Raw genomic sequence first — 19,579 nt, 5'->3', positions numbered from 1 at the left:
GGGGGGCTGAAGTCAGAAGTTGGGGGGAAGATTTGGGGAGGGCAGAGTCAGGTGAGAGAATAGAGAGCCAGAGGGAGAGTTATGGGGCCCGGGGCCAGGGCGGGGGTACCCCAGGTTCAAGCTCCCCACGCACAACCCTCGGCACCTGTGTCTTCAGCTAGAAGACTGTGGAATCAGAGCTGCTTCTCAAGAATGGTCCCAATGAGTGCAGCCCTGGAGGGTGTAGAGTGAACGCCCGAGCAGCCAGCTGGGGGAGTATGGTGTTCACAGGTGCTGCTGGTCTGTGTCAAGAAGTACGAATGCGTAGGATTGACTTACTTGGGAAGAAGGCTGTTCGTACCATTAGGTCACTTGGGGTCTGCAGGTCCCTGTCAGCCAAGAAGCATGTGCTGATTTCTACCTTAAAAGGTTAGCATCTGGGCATGTTGCCCAGTGGGCAGCAGTGGGCCTTCCTTCGGGCCAGCGGATGCTCTGAGTGGGGGTGAGGGGGCCAGAATATTTCTGGGTCTCCTGGGCAGTACAGCGGGAATGGTAACCGTACCCACTTCGTGGGATGCTCAGTGAGCATTAAACGAGACAGTCCAAGGAATGCTCTTAACGAGGCCGGGCTCGTGTTACCTGCTCAGAACACTGAACTCTGCCGGCCGCCAGGTGCTGACCAGGTGCCCTGCTCTGTGCTGGGCGAGGAGACAGAGGCTGTCCTGCCCTTCAAGTCACCGAGGTGCCCCTCGTCCAGCTCAGTGTTTATCGTGTTTGGCGGTGGCATCCTGCTCTGTGTTCATGAATCATCTGCCCCCCCGCCTCCCCAAACCATAGCCCAGAAAGTCAGAGCTTTTTAATCTACTCTGACACGCCATGTCCCGGCACCAGGAACAGTGCCTGGCATGTGGTGTGCTTGGCAAATATTGGGTGAGTGAACTTATGTGCTGGGTGGAGGCCAGACCTCAAGCAAGAAATTGAGATAGAACTGCTTTGAAGACAACAAAACGGGATCACACAAGAGAGGAGGGACTGTGTTGCCCAACAGGGTCACAGGAGGGAAGCCAAGGGAGCAGGTCACACAAACTGAAACACCAGCTGTGAGAAGCGGAGGAGTGGAGGACCATAGGGAACAGCAGTTGTGTTTGGGAACACCAGGGAGGCCTGCAATGAGGCCGGAGGGAGGCCACAGCATGCAGGACCTCACAGGCCAGGGCGAGCCTTCAGGCTTCATTCAGAGTGTGTGGGGGCCCAGACATGTGAGGGCTCACCCTGCTGCAATTTGAACTGTGGGGCAGGCTGGGCTTTGGGGATCAGCAAGCAGCTCTGTGCTGGACAACAGCCTTAGGAGCCATGAGGTGTTAGAATTTTAGGGATTGGATGTTAGGGGAGGGGGAGGCGGCGGAGGTAGGGAGAAGGTACTCTTTCAGTCCTGTGGGCTGGCTAGGAGCTTGGCACCCAGGTCTCCAGCCTGCCATCCCCCTTGGCCCTGGAAGTCCCCCCTTCCCCACCCTGCTGTGTTTTCTGGCAATGGACCCAGTTGGAACCCACTGCCTGCCACTGGGGGAAGGGTGTTTGCCCGTTGCCAGGCACCCAGGTTCTATCCGGGCATTTGGCGCTGCCATGCTGCTCGCACCATCCTTTCTGCTACTGCTGTCCCTGCTGGCCCTGCCAGCTCCCTCCCACGCCTGGTCTCGGCCCCTGTGGTACCAGGTGGGGCTGGACCTACAGCCCTGGGGGTGCCAGCCCAACAGCCTGGAAGGTTGTGGAGGCAGCCTGGGCTGTCCTGGCCACTGGATGGGCCTGGCGATGAACCGCATCTACCCCGTGGCTGGGGTCACGATCACCACCACCATGATGCTGATGGTGGGCCGTGCGGTGCTGCAGCGGCGGCGCTCCCAGGCTACTAAGTCTGAGGTGAGCGAGCACCGCCCCGTTCTGTGCAGCCTCCTGCCTCCGCTCAGACCCGCGAGCTCATGTCCTCCACCCCATCCTCCCACCCAGGCCTTGTGTCCCCTCCCCCGCTGCTCACACCCTGTGGTCCCTACATCTGTCCACACCCATCAGCCCCTGACCATTCCCTGTGGCCAGTACTCTGCCCCCATCTGTCCACCCATTTACTATCCCTATTCCTCATCCAGCCCCCGTAGCCCCCGGGACCACCCTAGCCCACAACAGACCCTCGGTGACCCTCCATCACCACCTCCCTTCCTATGCCCTTCTCCCTGGTCTCATCGCTGCCCCTCACCACACCCCCATCCCGTCCCTCTGCTCTTACTCCTGTCTCTTGGTCCTATCCTCAGCATCCGCAGGTGACCATGAACCCCTGTGGACCCTGGAAACGGCGGACCCCAATCTCAGACCGTGCCTTGCTCCTTGGGGTCCTGCACATGCTGGATTCGCTCCTGGTCCATATTGAGTGCCACTTGCAGCATATATCCACCCAAAAAAAGACCCAAATAAAGGGGAGTCCCGCCCAGAGTGGGTGACCCAATGCATGCCTCTCTTTGCCTGGTGGCCAGTCGGGGTGGGGATGGCCTGAGGCTCTGGGCCAGGTTCAGGCCTGTGTGTGTGTCCTCTCCAGGCCTGCCTGGACCCTATGTCCCCTTTCTACTTCTGCAGCGAGCAGAGGTGAGGCCTCCATGATCAGGATGGGTGGGCAGATGGGACTGGCTCACAGTGCTCCATTGCCCCTACCAATAGACCCCTCTTCCCTAAGGTGTCACCCACAAATGCAACTGTTCCTCTGGGGCTCCTCAGGGGCCCCAGTGCACTGGGACAAGACTTGACCGTCAGGGCAGACTTGGGTAGTCCATGGAGGGCTTCCCAGAGGAGATGACAACCTGGCTGAGTCAGTGAGGGCTCCCGGTTGGTGATGCAAGGGGTCGGGCGGGGGGAGGGTGAGCCCCGGGCGCCTCCATCTTTGTGGCAGCCCCAAACATGCTCTGGCACCTGCGCGGCCCTTGCTCTAAGGCCCCTGGAAGCGGGCTGAGGGCTGAACTTCACCCCCCTTCCCTTCCTTTGACTGCAGACTGTGGAGGAAAGAAATGAGAGATTACAAATGTGAAAGAGTTGACCCTACAATGCAAAATCCAGACCAATAATGTGCTTGTGGTGACGTCCTGGCACGTTTCTGTAACTCACGCTCTCCTGAACCCCTGGCTGCTGACTCTGACAACTCTGTAGGATGAGGGCTTTGTCACATGGGGGACATACTCTCTATACAGAAAATAGAAAAATAATTCAGTCTTCCTTCTAACATGGTTGATTGGCATTTGTGTTTTAATTTTTGGTAGTTTAGAAAAGTCCTCTCCAAACCTGTTATTGATGATGTCCCATCAATGGTCTGGATGGTTTTCAAATTCGGAAAACTGTCATCGACTTGATTTCATATAGAAGCTGTGTAATTTGGAAGAATTTCTCAAAGATGGGCTTCTGGCTCCACAGACATTTCAAAACTTGTTTTCTTTCTGTGGCCCACAATTTTTCTAGCACTGGGCACTGTGGGGGCAGGTTCGAAATGCAGTCGGATCCTGTCTTTCTGTCCTGATCAGGAGCTCTGACCTGGCAGGGGGTTCCTGGAGGCCTCCTGTACCAAGACAGGAAAAATAAGGTAACCACGCACAGGAGTGGAGCAAACCACACTGGGTCCCTCTAAACCCAAACCGAGTGCGTCCCTGAGGTAGACTTGGACCTGCGCTGCCCAGGTCCCCCTGCGGGGAAGCCTGCTGCTGCCAGCCCCCCGAGAAGGCAGCCAGCAGATGGGTCTGCCTCTGATGCAGAAGGGCCTCGTCACAGCTAGTTTTTGACCTTGGCCCAACCCTTTCCCTCCCTCCCTCCCTCAGATACTGATCTTGACTCCCTGGTAAACACCCTAATCTCCCTCTTGGAGTCTGCTTCCCAGAGAACCCAACCTGGTACAACCCCCAACCCACCTTCCTCTTGGCTGAAACCCCAAACTGTTATAACCTCTTCAATGTCCCCTATAAGAGGAGAGGTAGGGTGGAGGGGTGACTGGGAAAGGAAGGAGGTTCTAACTGAATGCAGTTAGAGTATCTTCATTTTGTGAGTGTTAAAAAAAAAAAAAGACTTGGGGTGTCTGGGTGGCTCAGTTGGTTAAGCGTCTGCCTTCAGCTTGGGTCATGATCTTGGGGTCCTAGGATCGAGCCCCACATCAGGCTCCCTGCTAAACAGGGAGTCTGCTTCTCCCTCTTCCTCTGACCCTCTTCCCGCTTATGCTGTCTCTCNTCCAAAAAAAAAAAAAAAAATTTAAAAAAAAAAAAAAAAAAAAAAAAGACTTGCCCTTCCAGACACACTACTGGGGGTCTTCCCAAAGCCTGAAAGAGAAGGGCATTGAAACTTAGGATCCATCAGTACCTTGCTAGGCCCACTTCTACATTCTCCAAGGTTCAGTGAGCACCCACTGTTTGCCAGTTTTATTGTCGGTATCAGGATCCAATGATGTACAGAGCAGAAGGGGCTCCCCCCCTTACCCACTCACAAATGGAAGGGTGGTGGTAGTGGTGGTGGTGAAACCAACTCATAAAGAAGCAATTTCTCTGCAGAGAGCTGTGCTGGTCTAGTCAGGGTAGAGCAGATGTGGGCCGACTGCGGGTACCTGAAGAAAGAGTGAGGTGACTAGAGTAGGGGACAGCGCTCTGATCAGAATGACAAGCCTGGTGGAGAGGGTGGGGACAGACCTTGGCCTTATCCAGGAACTAGAAGATGGTCAGAATTTCAGTGGAAAAAAGGAGCTCTGGTGAGTAAGAAGGAGCAGGTGGGGCAGGGGGAGGGGTTGGTACCTCTTACTGAGGGTGTGGTGGGCAGGGTAATGGCCCCTCAAGATGGCCATGGGCTCTGTGGCTATGTTACAGTACATGGCAAAAAGAACTTGGTGGATGGAATTAAGGTTAAAGACCTTAAGGAAGAGAGATTATTCTGAATTATTTTGCTGGGCCTAATTTAATCACATGAGCCCTTAAAAGTGATGAAGAGGGCAGATGAGTTGGTCAGAATTAAATAGTGAGAGGTACTCGATCCTCTGTTTCTGGCTTTGAAGATGGTGGAAGGGATCTTCCACCACCCAAAAATCTGAGGAATCCGAAGCTGGGAATGACCTTCTGCAGATAGTCAGCAAGAAAAACAGGAACCTCAGACCGACAACACTAGCATCTAAATTCTGCTAATAACCCAAATGATCAAGGGCACTAATTCTGTCCTAGAACCTCCAGAAAGGAACACAGCCCTGCTCAATGAGATCCATGCTGGACTTTGAGCCTACAGAACTGGGAGGTAATAAATTTGTGTCATTGAGTTCCAAGTAATTTATTATGACAGCAATAGAAAACTAATACTGATATTGGTATCAAGAGCAAAGTACTACTGTAACAAACTCTAAAAATGTGGAAATGGCTTTGGAATTGAGCAGTGAGCAAAAGCTGGAAGAATGTCAAGGAGCATAATGGAAAAAGCCAAAACTGCCTTCAACCGTTAGCGGAAATCTTGACTTTAAAAATGCTGCCCATGAGGGCTCAGAAGGAAACGAGAAGCATGTTATTGGAGACCAGGAGGAAGCGGAATGCTAAGTAGCTGTAGAGAGCGTAGTGGAATTGTGTCCAGCAGTTGGGAGGAAAGCAGAACTTGTAAACGATGAACTTGGACATGAAGCAGAAGAGATTTCCAAGTAAAATGTTGAAAATACAGCCTCAGCTCTTGCTATTTATGGTAAAATGCAAGAGGAGGGAAGAAGATTGAGAGGAAAAGGGTTAAAACGGAACCAGGATATTGATCTCGGAAATTCTCGGTCAACTGTCCAAAAAACCACTTTCCCCCAAATTACTGGCATTGATGCAATTCTAATCAAACCATGTTTTTCTTTTAGACTGACAAAGAACTATTTTTATAGATAGTTTAGAACAGGGTGTGACATCACAAAAGATGGCAGAGAAGGACTCGCCAGGAATCCTTCCTCCACCAAAATGACTATTGACCTAGCAGAGACTGTGTAGCAGGTTTTTGGAACTCTGAAGTCGAGTTGAACACTTGCAGCATCCCAGGGAGAGTTTGAAGAAGAATTCAATTCAATGAATTTCCCTGTTTCCACCCCCACAGGCTGAGGTAGCTTCCCAGCTGCAGGGGATTTAAGTAGACCTCACTCCCCCAGCCCCATCCCATACTTTCCTTTTGGGAGCAGGACATTTAAGGAAATCTTTGTCAGGTCACTATCCAAAGTGATAATAAAATAGAAACTTCAGTTACTGCATGCAACAAGGAATATACACTTTGTAAAAATAGTATGGAAAGGTCATAAACAGATGGTTCCACCCTTCCAGAAGCCGCAATTGGGATTCCCTGAAGAGTGAGAGAATCAGATTTCCAGAATTACCACATGTCATACTCAGAATGTCCAGTTCTCAAAAAAATATTATGAAACATGCTAAGAAATGGGAAAGCATGGCCCATTCACAGAGGGAAAAAAAAAGAACTTGACAGAAAACATCCCTGAGTAAGCCCAGGGCAGTAGAATTATTAGTGAAAGGAAACCATGGACAAAAAGCTAAAGGAAATCAGAAAAACAATGTCTGAATAAAATTAGAATATCAATAAAGAGAAAATTTTAAGTGGATCCAAGAATGCAGGAGCTGAAGACTACAATAACAGAAATGGAGAATTAGAAGGGTTCAACAACAGACTGGAGCAGGCAGAAGAAAGGATCAGTGAACTTGAAAGTAAGACAAATGAAATTATCCAGTCTGTGGATCAGAAAGAAAAAGAATGAAGAAAAAATGTGCAAATCCTGTAGAACACCATCAAGGAGAACATTATACGCATTGTGGAAGTTACGAAAGGGAAGTTACGAAGAGAAGAAAGAAAGGGGCAGAAAAAAGTATTTGAATAAATAATGGTTAACTCCTCCCCCACAAATCTGATGAAAAACACGAGTACACACATCTAAAAAGTTTGGTTTGGTGGTTTGAGGCTTAGCATAAGTGACTTTACTCTGGGCCTCTTGTTTTTAACAATAAATATTGTATGATCCCACTTATGTGAGGTATTTAAAATAGGCAAGTTTGTAGAGACAGAAAGTAGAATTGAGATTATCAGGGGCTGGAGGAAGGAGGAAATAGTGAGTTATTGCTCAATGAGTACAGTTTCTGTTTCGGATGATGACAAAGTTCTGGAAATCGGGATGTCTGGGTGGCTTAGTCAGTTAAGCCTCTGCCTTTGGCTCAGGTCATGATCCTGGAGTCCCTGGATCGAGCCCCACATCAGACTCCCTGCTCAGCGGGGAGTCTGCTTCTCCCTCTGACCCTCCTCCCTCACGTGCTCTCTCTCTCTCACTGCCTCTCTCTCAAATAAATGAAATCTTTAAAAAAAAATTTCTGGAAATAGTGGTGATGGTGGTACAGTATTTTGAATGTAAACTAATGCCACTGAATTGTACACTTAATGATAGTTAAGATACTAAATTCTATGTAAATGTTAGTACAATTTAAATCTAAAATTTAAAAAACCAGGGGTACCTGGGTGGCTGAGTCAGTTAGGTGGCCGATTCTTGATTTTGGCTCAGGTCCTGATCTCAGGTTCCTGGAATTGAGCCCCACATCAAGCTCCACACTCAGCAGGGGGTGAGGGAGTCTGCTTCAGGATTCTCTCTTTGTCCCTCTGCCCCTGACCCTGCTCACACTCTTGCTCTCTCTTGCTCTAAAATAAATAAATCTTTTAAAAAATTAAATTTAAAAAAACTTGAAAAAAGCCTAAAATAAGAAACTGGTGAGTATATCAAATAAATACCGAGTGAGGAGAGAGAGGTGAGTGCCAGAGCCTTCTCAGACAGGCCACACGGACCTGGTTACAGGTTTGAGAATCTCTGGGGTACGTAATAAAGGGGATATGGATAGAGATGGATAGAGAAAGAAGGACTGGTTGAGAAACGCTGCTAGAGGGGCACCTGCCTGGCTCAGTCAGTACAGCATGTGACTCTTGATCTCGGGGTCATGTGTTCAAGCCCCACGTTGGGCCTAGAGATTACCTAATAATAAAAAAAGAAATGCTGTTAGAAAATTCAGTTGTGGGGAAAGGATATTTTTACTTCACCTTCTTCCATATAACAAGTAAATTCCAAAGATTACTGAATCACCAAAGACTCTTGCCAAGTCATTACAATGGCTACTGCTGTAAGTAAACGTTTCCTTTTTTGACCAGCCTCTTGAAACACATACTTCCCTGGGCTTCTACAACACCACACACTTCCTGGTTTTATCATTGTCCTTCTCTTCTCACCCTAAGGTAGCAGTGGGGATGGGGGAAGGGGATGGGGAAGACTGGATATGGAAATTTGGAATAGAATTTACTAAAGGATTGGGTGTGAATTTTGAGAGAGGAGTTAAGATTGGCTCCCAGATTTTTAGTCTGAGCAACCGGGTTACTGGAGGTGTCATTTGCTGATGAAGGCAATTGTGCGAGGAATAGGTTTGGAATGGAGACTGAAGAGTTCAGTGTTAGCCATTTTTAATTGAGATGTTGGCCCTCCAGGGGAGATGGTGAGTAAATGATGGGAATATAGGAGCCATTGTATGTACAGACAGCACTGAAGCCATGAGGCTAGGTGAGATGACCAGAGAGCAAATTTTTATCAGGAAGGGCAGAGGTAGCCAGGACTGAGCCCTGGGCTCTCTATTGAGATTGGGAGGTGAAGAACAACCAGCTGAGGAGCTAAGAAGGAGTGTCCAAGGTGGTGGGACAAGAATAGCAACGTGGGAACCTGAAAGTGGAAAAGTAATGAGGCTCTAAGGAGGAAGAAACGGCCAATCATGTTAAAGGAGGCCGTTGGATTTAGCAACATAGCTCACTGGTTACCACGACAGGTGTGGATTTGGAGGAGTGATGTGGGGACTGGACTGGAGTGGATTTGGGAGAGAATGGGAGGAGAGGAAGTCCATGCAGTGAACTCTTCAGGGAAGTGTGGTGGTCACTGGAGGAGGTTGTGTCATAGGCAAGAGGAGCCTAAGGAGACGTGACGACTAAATATAATGTATCCTGGATGGAATCCTAGAACTGAAAGAAAAAATAGGTAGAAATTAAGGTAATCTGAATAAACTATAGACTTTAGTTAATAATAATGTACCAATATTGGTTCATTAATCACAACCAGCATTCTTAATAATGTCAGGTGTTAATAATGGGAAACTGTGCATGTGTGTGTAAGGAGGATATATATGGGAACTCTACTATCTGCTCAACTTTTCTGTAAACATAAAACTTCTTAAAACTAAAGTTTTAGGGGTGCCTAGGTGGCTCAATAGTTAAGCTGCTGCCTTCCCGTAGCCAGGCTCCCTGCTCAGCAGGGAGCCTGCTTCTCCCTCTCCCAGTCCCCCTGCTTGTGTTCCCTCTCTCGTTGTCTATCAGATAAATAAATAAAATTTTTAAAAAATTGAAGTTTTTAAAAAATGCAAAGATGGACTAATTAGACGATCCTTTCTTTTATTTTTCACGTCTAAATCATAATTTTAAACCACAAAATATTAATAAACACTTAAGTGTCTTTTGTCTGCTTTTAAGAGTTATATTTTAAGTATGACTTTTTTGGGAAGATCTCAGAAGTACAATAAATCACATATAAATCATGTGAAAGTAGAGTTCAGAGGTACGCTCTTTCAAAAGTAACATTTGTTTTGTAAAAATTAAAAATTCTGTATTAACACAGAAATGTAAATATGGTAGCATCCTTCTCCTTCCCTTCAATCCATTTTCCAGAAGTCACTCGGCTGAAAGTTTCGAGAGAGTTCCTCCGGATTTTTTTTCAATGGGGTGTATTAGAAAAGCCTCATTGCTTTGTTTTGTTTGTTTGTGTGTGTTTTCTTTTTTCTTTTTTTTTTTTTTTTTAAAGATTTTATTTATTTATTTGACAGAGATAGAGACAGCCAGCGAGAGAGGGAACACAAGCAGGGGAATGGGAGAGGAAGAAGCAGGCTCACAGCAGAAGAGCCTGATGTGGGGCTCGATCCCATAACGCCAGGATCATGCCCTGAGCCGAAGGCAGACGCCCAACCGCTGCGCCACCCAGGAGCCCCTGTTTGTGTGTGTTTTCTTTTCCAAGCAAGGGAATCCTATTTCACAAACCCCAGACTAGGAGTTTTCTTTGTTCTACAGTGTGCAGTATGCACGAAGTCGGGAACGGGGAGCAGCAGCCTTCTCTCACGTTCCTCTCAGAAATGTTGCTCAAGGTCGATGACTTTGAATTTGAACTCAGTTTCACAGGGCTTATGGGTGCACACGCACAGCGTCAGTGTCAATCCCGAACAAACGGAATCCGTATTCTCTCCACCCAAATAAGTAGTCTCTAAACCTTTCCTTTTTCTTAGCAATATCTTGTTAAATTCCTTCGATGTCAACAGTCTGAAACTACTTCACCCTTTTAAAGAGAAAATCGTGATCAGCAGCTACCTCAGAGTCCCAGCATCCCACGCTGGTGCCTGAGCCCCGGGGCTCCCAGGCCCGGACACGCGGCGGCTGCGCCCCTGGCCCGCGCGGCAGCTCCGAGCACGCAGTGGATACGGAGCGCCCGCGGTTCGTGAGAAACATCGCGCACTTTGCCTCCCACAGATGAAAGGGGAGGATGGACTGGACCGCGGACGTACCCACACTGGCCATGGACATCCTGGTGGGCTGATGCACGCAGTACCGGTGGACGCTCGGACAGAACCATGCAGCAGCCGGGCGTGAATACTCCTGGACTCCGCCAGGAGGCGGCCGAGCGCCACGTCTGCGGTAGTGCGCCTGCGCCTCGGGCTCCGGCGCGTCCACTTGTACGTTTGTGTGGCGCGACTTGGTGCCGACAGGAGCTAGAAGATGGCGGCTTCCGCAGTTTGCCGGGCGGCCGGGGCCGGGACGAGAGTGCTGCTGCGCACCCGCCGCTCGGTGAGGCAACAGCGAGAGCACAAGGCCGTGGAGCGCGGGGCTTCGGCACGCGGACGGGAAGCGGACTGTTAGCGGCGGAGGGTCGAGATTGGGGAGGTTCCGGGGTCAGGGCCGTGCGAAGGTCACGGCGCTGAGCGGGGATGGGAGTCTTGCGGCTGGCCGGGGGGCGGCGACGGGGATCCCACTCTGGCCTGGGAGCCGAGGAGAGACCCCGCAACCCAGCCCTCAGTCTCGGTTATCCATTTTCACCAGCCGGCCCTGCTGAGGTCGCCTGCTTTGCGGAGCACCGCCACCTTCGCCCAAGCTCTTCAGAGCGTGCCAGAGACACAGGTCAGCGTGCTGGACAACGGGCTGCGAGTAGCCTCCGAGCAGTCCTCCCAGCCTACCTGCACGGTGAGCGGGGGCCCCTCTCGGGAGGCAGCCTCCATATCGCGCCTGGCGTTTTTTCCCAGGTCAGGGTGTGACCTTGGGCTCGAGTCCTCTGTGGTTTGGATCGGACTCCTCCTCACTCACCGCTGGGTTGACTCTACCTACCTTAATCCTGACCCCAGCTAGACTTGACTTCTTGGGGCATTCCTCACTATGACTAACAGTCATTTAGCATGTGATTGCTGCCAAGCAGGAGGCCAGGTTCTTTGCAGCGTTTTCTTAAGCAGCCCCTTTGACAGAAGTGATCCTGTTTTCATTTTACCTTGAGGAAAATGGGTTTCAGAGACATAAGGTGACTGCTAGACTCACAGCCCAAAGTCATAATCTCCTGGCTAGACTGTTTATGCACTTGCATAATGAATACATTTGAAGATTCCAAAGAAACGTGATTTTCCAAAAAATACAGATCCTCAAAATTGACTTAGGGAGAGAAACCTTAGCTAGATATATCATTAGGTGAGAAGATTCTCAAGACGTAATCCTCTGCACCCTAAACTGCAGGGCTAAGTGGTTTTATTGTTAAATTCTTTCAGTTTTCCAGTAACAAATAATGTCCTTTGACATAAGTTGTTACTGAACACGGTAAAAGATCATGGGCAACTTCCGTATTACGTGGCGCTTATATAAACTGACCCAAAGCCTGTTAAAGTTCGGGAGAGAATGCTGTATTTCATGGACTCCGAGATGCTCTAGATTGTAAGGGACACCACTGTGCCAGAGAGAGAATGCTGTCGATGATGACCAAAGGCTACCATGGGTTGTAAGATTAATTTTTCTTTCTCAGATACTAGTTGTGAAACAGATATTAGTATAAGAATTTTTTGGTATGTGGTGTGTATGTCAACATCTCTTGGGAAAGTAGATTTGAAAATTTTAAATCAGCTGTGAGCAAATATTAAATTAAGACGAGATCTTTGTGGCTTGTGTGGGGTGAGTGATGTTTGTATGTTTCATAGTACACCAGGAGGCTGTTGAGGAAATTAGGAGATTCTCTCATTGGGTGCCAAGGAGGCACTTGCCAGTGTTAAGTATTCGACTCAGATTAAAAACTTTTTAATTTTTTTTTAAAAGATTTTATTTATTTTATTTGACAGATAGAGACAGCCAGCGAGAGAGGGAACACAAGCAGGGGGAGTGGGAGAGGAAGAAGCAGGCTCATAGCAGAGGAGCCTGATGTGGGGCTAGATCCCATAACGCCGGGATCACGCCCTGAGCCGAAGGCAGCCGCTTAACCACTGTGCCACCCAGGCACCCCGATTAAAAACTTTTTAAAAAATAATTGTGAATGAAAGCTCCTTGCTTCATAAGATAAAATGTTCAGTGTCTAAACCAATAGTTTCCTTCCTAAATGGTGAAAGACAAAATCACCAGAACAAAGGCAAGGTATAATTTTTAGAAAGGACAAAATAAGTTGTTGTTTGCAAATGATGTGTTGCTTGCCTAGAAAACACAATTAACTGAAAAGCGAGACAGAATATAAGAGTTTCATATTGGTAATGGAGTCAGGTGAGTGTGCACAGTTAGAAATTGTTTGGGAACCAGTCGGCAAATAAGAGTGGAAAGGAGAGGTGACACAGTATGTCTTTTAGCCAGTGCCTGTGCCCCGGGGCACAGCTGTAGCTCCAAGCACAGGGGTCCTACTGAGACAGCTGTCCCCCCACCCTGGGACCATGACCCCCCTGCCTGGGGCTTCTTTTGAGTCATCCTGGGTAGGGTGTAAGTCGGGGCTGGGGTGGTTTGTTACCTTTGTTGATGGCTTTTTGTGCAGGTCGGGGTGTGGATTGACGTTGGCAGCCGTTACGAGACTGAGAAGAACAATGGGGCAGGTTACTTTTTGGAGCATCTGGCTTTCAAGGTGAGGCTCCTGAAATCCTGCATCTCCCCTGCCTCTTGTCCCTCCTGAGGATGCAGGTTAGCAAAGTCAACCTCCTCAATTATGGGCTTCAGCTCTTGGGGGGGGGGCACAATCTCTGGCTGACTTTTCTGGAAGGAACTACATGGGTTTAGCCTCTCCTGAGTGAGCACCTATCTAGTCAGCCCCTGCATAAGGCCCCCAGGGAGGCACAGGACCCCACTCCTCACCAGAGAGGCCAGGCCTGTGTTGTATGCGTGCATTGGTGTGGAAGTGTGGAACACGTAGATAGACAAGTGCATTTAACAATTTTGTAGACTTGGGCTGGCATGCGTTCTTGTGAGATGCTCTCCTCTGGCAGAATACCTGGGCATCTCTTGTTTGTAGAAGTAAATACTGAGCTTTCTTGAGGGTGGGGACAGTCTCCACCCTCAGCCAGCTCGTGTTGGCATGAAGTCTGAGTTTTTTAAATGAATTAAACAATGGAGCAGGTATGGATGGGCCGGGGCGTGGAGTAGGACCGGGTATGTAGTCTGGCCAGCAGCAGCAGCAGCACAGATGTGAGTGTAGATCTCAGCATGCGTGTGTGTGCCAGTGGACAGCAGGAGACACACACACACACACAAGTGGGGTTGAGTCCCACAGAGGTGTCCACCAGCACACACACAGTCATATGAATGGCATGGGGGTAGGGTGGGTCATGGCAGCGTCACCTGCACATTGATGTGAGCTAACCTGACTGTGACTGTCAGTAAGGTGACAGAGAGTGCTGGTAAGGTCAGACTGTTATGGGGCTCTGGATTTCAGGCCATACTTGCACTGGCCATGCCTTTCTCTCCTGGCCCCTGGCTGTCTCCATTCTATTAGCCTATGATACTGTGGCCTGCTCAGCACTTGGTGAGCACAGATCGTAGGCCCTCTATGCCCATAGTCTTTGCCGAAGGAGGTGCCTGTGGACCAGTGGTGCTGCTGGGACTTTGGCCTTCGAAGATAGGGGTCCTGAGTTCCCACGTGGTTCCTGATTGGTCCTGTTGATACCTGGTTCAAGGGAACGAAGAATCGGCCTGGCAATGCCTTGGAAAAGGAGGTGGAGAGCATGGGGGCCCATCTCAATGCCTACAGCACCCGGGAACACACAGCTTACTACATCAAGGCGCTATCCAAGGACCTGCCAAAAGGTAACGCCTGGAGGAAGGGGCAGGGACGGGGGGATAGGACTTCAGGGGTGCAGAGGACAGGCCTCCAGGAGCTTGGCCTGGCCGAAGAATGGGGTTACCCTGACAGCATCCTCTTGCAGCAGGGCAACCAAGCATGCCACTCCTGGGGGGGTTGTGCCATTACTGGCCTGCGGTGGCCCACCTGGTGCCCACACCTGCCCTTCTTGCATCTAGCTGTGGAGCTCCTGGCCGACATTGTGCAGAACTGCAGCCTAGAAGACTCCCAGATTGAGAAGGAGCGTGATGTGATCCTCCAGGAGCTACAGGAGAACGATGCGTGTATGCGGGACGTGGTCTTCGACTATCTGCATGCCACAGCGTTCCAGGGCACACCTCTAGCCCAGGCTGTGGAGGGGCCCAGCGGGAATGTCAGGTGAGGGTTGCTGGGCCCGTGCTGGCATGTGCTCAAGCACGAGTTTGTTTTTAGTTGGCCTGCGCTATTGTACGTTCTTTTTTTTTTTTTTTTTTAAAGATTTTATTTATTTATTTGACAGAGATAGTGACAGCCAGCGAGAGAGGGAACACGATCGGGGGGAATGGGAGAGGAAGAAGCAGGCTCATAGCAGAAGAGCCTGATGTGGGGCTCGATCCCATAACACTGGGATCACGCCCTGAGCCGAAGGCAGACGCTTAACCGCTGTGCCACCCAGGCGCCCCTATTGTACGTTCTTAATTTGTACAACTGGAAACATTCTTTCTGTTGCCACATGGTCCCTGGGGGTCTTTTTGAAATGCCTGCGTGGTCTTCACTCGAGTTGCGGGCCTCCTTGTAGGGCATGATTTTATGTGTGTCCTGACAACCTGAGGGAGGGAGCTTGGGGATCCCGTCTGTGTGGCTGTTTGTCCTCTGGTGGGACGAGCTCTGACACCGCCCTTGAGAGCTTCGCAGCATCAGCTCACAGCCTCCTCGGGGAGGAAGGACTGAGCCTGTCCTGAGGACAGATGTGAGGTGGGGCCCAGAGGGCTGGGTGGCAGAGATGGGGAAGGGGATCGAGGGGTGTGCTAGGGCTTGCTCCCCAGAGAAGCCACATCTCTCCTTGCCTGTCTCCTCAGCTCTGTTTGTGGGACCCAGACCACTGTGGTTTGGGAGAGGCGCTAAGCCATTGGCCGTATGTCTTGCAGGAAGCTATCTCGTGCAGACCTGACCGAGTACCTCAGCAGGCATTATAAGGCCCCTCGCATGGTGCTGGCAGCAGCTGGAGGTGAGTGCTGGGCCCATCGACGTTCTGTGGTGATGGGCGGGTGGGCACCAGCCTTGGTTACCAGGGCCCAGGTCTCCTGGTTATGACCATAGGGGATCTTCCCCTCCGGGGGACCCTGTTCCTGTCCTGTCCTTGAGGAGAGCGAGCTCTGTCTCATGCGCTCTGAGGTGGGATGGGATTCTGCCCTGCCAACACCCCTGGGACCCACCACGTAGGGATGCTGCTCCCCCTCATTAGTACAGGCCTTTCTCAGCCCCACCTGTCCCTTAAGAGACCCAGGTGGCAGGCTGGTGGGAGATACAAGCCCTCAGGTTTGTTCCTCGCAGCCTTGCTAGTGGGCAGGCCAGACCCTGGGGTGTGACGATGCCTATTTGATGACAGAGGGGAAGTGCAGAGTTGGAGGTTAGGGGGTGCTTTTGAAGCACATGTTGTTGGAACCAAGGTCTAAAGGATTGGGAGGGGTTAAGTCAGGCAGGGAGTGGGGAACCTGTGCAGAGGGGCAGGGCAGTGTCATGGTCCAATGCTTGGCTGCCAAGTGGGGGCCAGAGCATAGGCAGGCAGACCCAGGGTGGAGGTGGGGGAGGCTATGGCAGGTGTCTGGTAGGAGGTGGCAGGAGTGAGGGATGGATTCAGGATGGTTTTATAGATGGAAATCTGAAGGACGTCTGGCTGTGGTGGGGAGTGGACAGGAGAGGGATTAAGGATGCTTTTCCAGCTTGTGGCCTTGGCAGCCGGATGGGTGAAAAGGACTGCTGGGAAGGGCATGGTTGGTGGTCATGGAGCCTGTGACCCAGGGGACCAAGGGCAGTTTAAGCGAGTGAGAGTGAGACTGTTGAGTCCAGAAGGGTGGGAGCTCTGGGAAGGAAGGAATAAAGGCTGAGGCCGCTGGCAGGCTGTCTCTCTGGCTGCCCACAGCGCTGACCAGTCAAGATGCTGGAGCAGCAGGGACCTCCTTTTGTAAAAGTGAGGGTGTGCAGTCTTGCAGGGTCCTGAGTGGTATTTGTGAACGTCCCCAGAATTAGTCATGGCCCTGCAGTAGCACCTCTGTGCCCTCTCGTTAGCCTGCCCCACAGGGTAGCAGCTGGCATCTGCTTGAGGAAGGGTCAGAGGGACAAAGCAGGGCAGGTGGCCTGGGGCCCAGGGAGCCCCAGTCTTGTTCTTTATGTGGGGGAGAATGCATCCCCTGGGGACCCATCTTTCAGCCCACTGTGCTGCTGCTTCCCTGGGGCTGAGGTGATGGACGCTCTTCGACCTTGAGGTGCCTGCCCCGCCCATGAGGCAGAGTCTCTCTCTGGAGGATTCTCTTCCCTGACCCTGTCCTGATGTCGTGTCTTCCTTCCGCCATCTCCCACCGAGATCGGACGTGGGGTCCTCCGCCTGTGCGTGATCCCCCTGACTCTGTGCCTTGGCCCCTGCTGCCCGGCCCGTAACGGCGCCCTCTGTCTCGGCAGGGGTGGAGCACCAGCAGCTGCTGGACCTCGCCCAGAAGCACTTCAGCAGCGTCTCGGAGGCATACGAGGAGGACACCGTGCCCACTCTGGCTCCCTGCCGCTTCACGGGCAGCGAGGTGGGCCGCCTTGTGGCTGGGGGTGGTGGTCTCAGCCCCGGCCTCTGGAAGGACCCTTGTGAACATGGTTGTCTTCCTGATTCCAGAGATGCTTCGGGGGTGGGGAAAGGGTCCTGTGGCTGCTGCCTGATGAGCACATGTGTTCCCACACGTGTGCACATGCTTCACCCACACCTGGTACCTTTTCTGGTCGTCTGCACGCGCTGGCTCTCAGTCTCGCCCTGTCCTTTCTCAGATCCGCCACCGCGACGACGCTCTGCCCTTGGCCCATGTAGCTATTGCGGTAGAGGGGCCTGGCTGGTCCAACCCGGACAATGTGGCCCTCCAAGTGGCCAATGCCATCATAGGCCACTATGACTGCACTTACGGTGGCGGCTCGGTGAGTGCTGGGCTGAGCACGGGACCTTGCCGTCCAGGAACGGAGGGTGCCGGGCCGTGGGGTTCAGGCTGTGGGCCACGGACAGGAGGGTGGGTGCTGATGGTCCTTGCCCCTGGCAGCACCTGTCCAGCCCACTGGCTGCCGTCTCCGTGACCAACAAGCTGTGCCAGAGTTTCCAGACCTTCAACATCTGCTACGCAGAGACAGGGCTGCTGGGCGCCCACTTCGTCTGCGATCGCATGAACATTGACGACATGATGTTCTTCCTGCAAGGCCAGTGGTGAGTGGCAGCCCAGGACTGCCGGGCACAGGAGGGGCCCTCGAGCAGGACGGTGGGGGTAGGAGACAGCCCCATCTCTCGGGATGATCAGCCTATCCCCCGCCCGTTGTAGGATGCGCCTGTGCACCAGTGCCACGGAGAGTGAGGTGCTCCGTGGCAAAAACATCCTCAGAAATGCCCTGGTGTCTCATCTGGATGGTGAGTCCTGCAGCTCTGCGGGGAGGGCGTGGGGCACATCCTGGAGGGACAGCCCCAGGGTAGCCACATTCCCAAGCAGGATGGGAGAGGAGAACTCTGAAGGCCATGCCGTATCCCCACTGCCACCCCCAGGGGCTTGGCGGGTCAGATCCAGGTGGCAGCGGGCCAGGTCCGCAACAGCCCATCACTAGAGCAGATGGTGGAGGTGAGGCTGGGATCCGGGGTCAGACCACGGCCCGCAACAGCCCATAACTAGAGCAGATGGTGGAAGTGAGGCTGGGATCCGGGGTCAGACCACAGCCCAGGTGGCAGCCTGGAGCTGGAAGCTCAGCGAGCACCTGTGTTCCTGGACTGGACTGGGAGGACCTGTAAGCCTCCCCTGACCCTCGCAGGCACCACTCCCGTGTGCGAGGACATCGGACGCAGCCTCCTGACCTATGGCCGGCGCATCCCCCTGGCCGAGTGGGAAAGCCGGATTGCGGTAACGTGGGCCCCTGGGGGAGTTTCTGGAGTCCTGACCTGGCAGCCTCCTAAAGGGCGGGGAGTTCAGGCCTGACAGAGCACTGTGCAGACTGCTCCCGCAGTCATCCCTGGTGTCCTCGACAGCGTCACCGACAGGGTGGTGTCATCGGAGGGCCAGGCGGAGGCACTGAAGGCTGAGGGCATGGGTGGGGCCTATGGACGTCTGCGGCGGGGAGGGCCCCGCTGCCTTTCCCCTTTGGCTGAGGGGGCAGCTCCTCGGACTGTATGGAAGACCTTGGTTGGCTGGTGGGTGACGTTGATGGGCTGAGGTGGCACCAGGAACCTGTCTGTCAGTGTGTCCTCTGCTTCCCCTGCAGGAAGTGGATGCCAGTGTGGTGCGTAAGGTCTGTTCCAAGTACTTATATGACCAGTGTCCAGCTGTGGCTGGATTGGGTGAGTGGCCTAGAGGGCCTCTTCTTTGTCCTTCTCCTCAGGCCTCCTCTTGGCCTCCCCTGCTGCCTCTGCTCCCCCCCACCCCCACCCCGCCTACCCTGGTGGCAGCAAACCGAGGCCCCTGAGAGGCTCTGCCCAACAGCCTGGCTGCAAGGGAGTTCTTGCTCAGAAAACCTGTCCCAGCAGCTCCCTGACTCCCTGCCAAGGTGCCTCCATCAATACCCCGCACCCGCCAGGTAACGGACACCTCCGTGTGTGGGGTGGGGCTCCGAGAGCCAGAGCATGAAGTGACAGGCTCGGCACCCCTGGGGGAATGTTCTCTTCCCTTTTTCCACTCAAAGCCTGTCTTGTGCTGCTCTGGGCAGCTCTGCCTCGGGTGCGGCGCAGGGCCAGGTGTCCCTGTACAGGCCAGGCACCCCACCCTGACGCCCCACCCTCTCCCCACAGGCCCCATTGAGCAGCTCCCAGACTACAATCGAATCCGCAGCGGCATGTTCTGGCTGCGCTTCTAGGCAGGAAGGCTGTACAGGCAAGAGGGCTGGGCCAGGGTTCACGGTCCCTCCCCGCCACAAGTATACCACCTCGACTCTCCAGACCTGTGTGCAGATGACCTTACCTCCAATAAAGGCCCGTGTTGAGAA

At 52.3% G+C, this 19,579-nt stretch overlaps 2 protein-coding genes across 2 annotated transcripts; both read left to right on the top strand.

Annotated features, from left to right (window-relative positions):
• Window positions 1-1,180: 1,180 nt before the first annotated feature.
• On the top strand, window positions 1,181-2,468 carry TMEM89 (transmembrane protein 89). Its single transcript, XM_002926036.4, has 2 exons — window positions 1,181-1,896; window positions 2,283-2,468. Exons 1-2 carry the CDS (start codon window positions 1,360-1,362, stop codon window positions 2,466-2,468), a joined length of 723 nt encoding a protein of 240 aa, XP_002926082.4. The 5' UTR covers window positions 1,181-1,359.
• An 8,270-nt stretch (window positions 2,469-10,738) lies between these two features.
• On the top strand, window positions 10,739-19,579 carry LOC100478686 (cytochrome b-c1 complex subunit 1, mitochondrial). The gene is made up of 13 exons (XM_002926037.4): window positions 10,739-10,899; window positions 11,152-11,292; window positions 13,097-13,183; window positions 14,229-14,358; window positions 14,572-14,770; window positions 15,520-15,599; window positions 17,051-17,166; window positions 17,402-17,545; window positions 17,665-17,825; window positions 17,938-18,023; window positions 18,416-18,504; window positions 18,863-18,938; window positions 19,386-19,579. The coding sequence occupies exons 1-13, from the start codon at window positions 10,831-10,833 to the stop codon at window positions 19,448-19,450; spliced, it is 1,443 nt and encodes a 480-aa protein (XP_002926083.1). The 5' UTR covers window positions 10,739-10,830; the 3' UTR covers window positions 19,451-19,579.

The sequence above is a fragment of the Ailuropoda melanoleuca genome, chromosome 4, assembly GCF_002007445.2.
Source record: "Ailuropoda melanoleuca isolate Jingjing chromosome 4, ASM200744v2, whole genome shotgun sequence".
Taxonomy (NCBI): domain Eukaryota; kingdom Metazoa; phylum Chordata; class Mammalia; order Carnivora; family Ursidae; genus Ailuropoda; species Ailuropoda melanoleuca.
The sequence above is the reverse complement of the archived record's forward strand: the minus strand, read 5'-3'. Positions and strand labels throughout refer to the sequence as shown.

Excerpts from the sequence above, each read along its gene's own strand:
- TMEM89 (XM_002926036.4), top strand. The coding sequence starts at position 1,360 with ATGTTAGGGGAGGGGGAGGCGGCGGAGGTAGGGAGAAGGTACTCTTTC. Across the intron at positions 1,897-2,282 it reads CCCAGGCTACTAAGTCTGAG|CATCCGCAGGTGACCATGAA; the intron begins GTGAGCGAGCAC and ends TCCTATCCTCAG.
- LOC100478686 (XM_002926037.4), top strand. The coding sequence starts at position 10,831 with ATGGCGGCTTCCGCAGTTTGCCGGGCGGCCGGGGCCGGGACGAGAGTG. Across the intron at positions 15,600-17,050 it reads GGTGCTGGCAGCAGCTGGAG|GGGTGGAGCACCAGCAGCTG; the intron begins GTGAGTGCTGGG and ends CTGTCTCGGCAG. Across the intron at positions 17,826-17,937 it reads TTCTTCCTGCAAGGCCAGTG|GATGCGCCTGTGCACCAGTG; the intron begins GTGAGTGGCAGC and ends CGCCCGTTGTAG.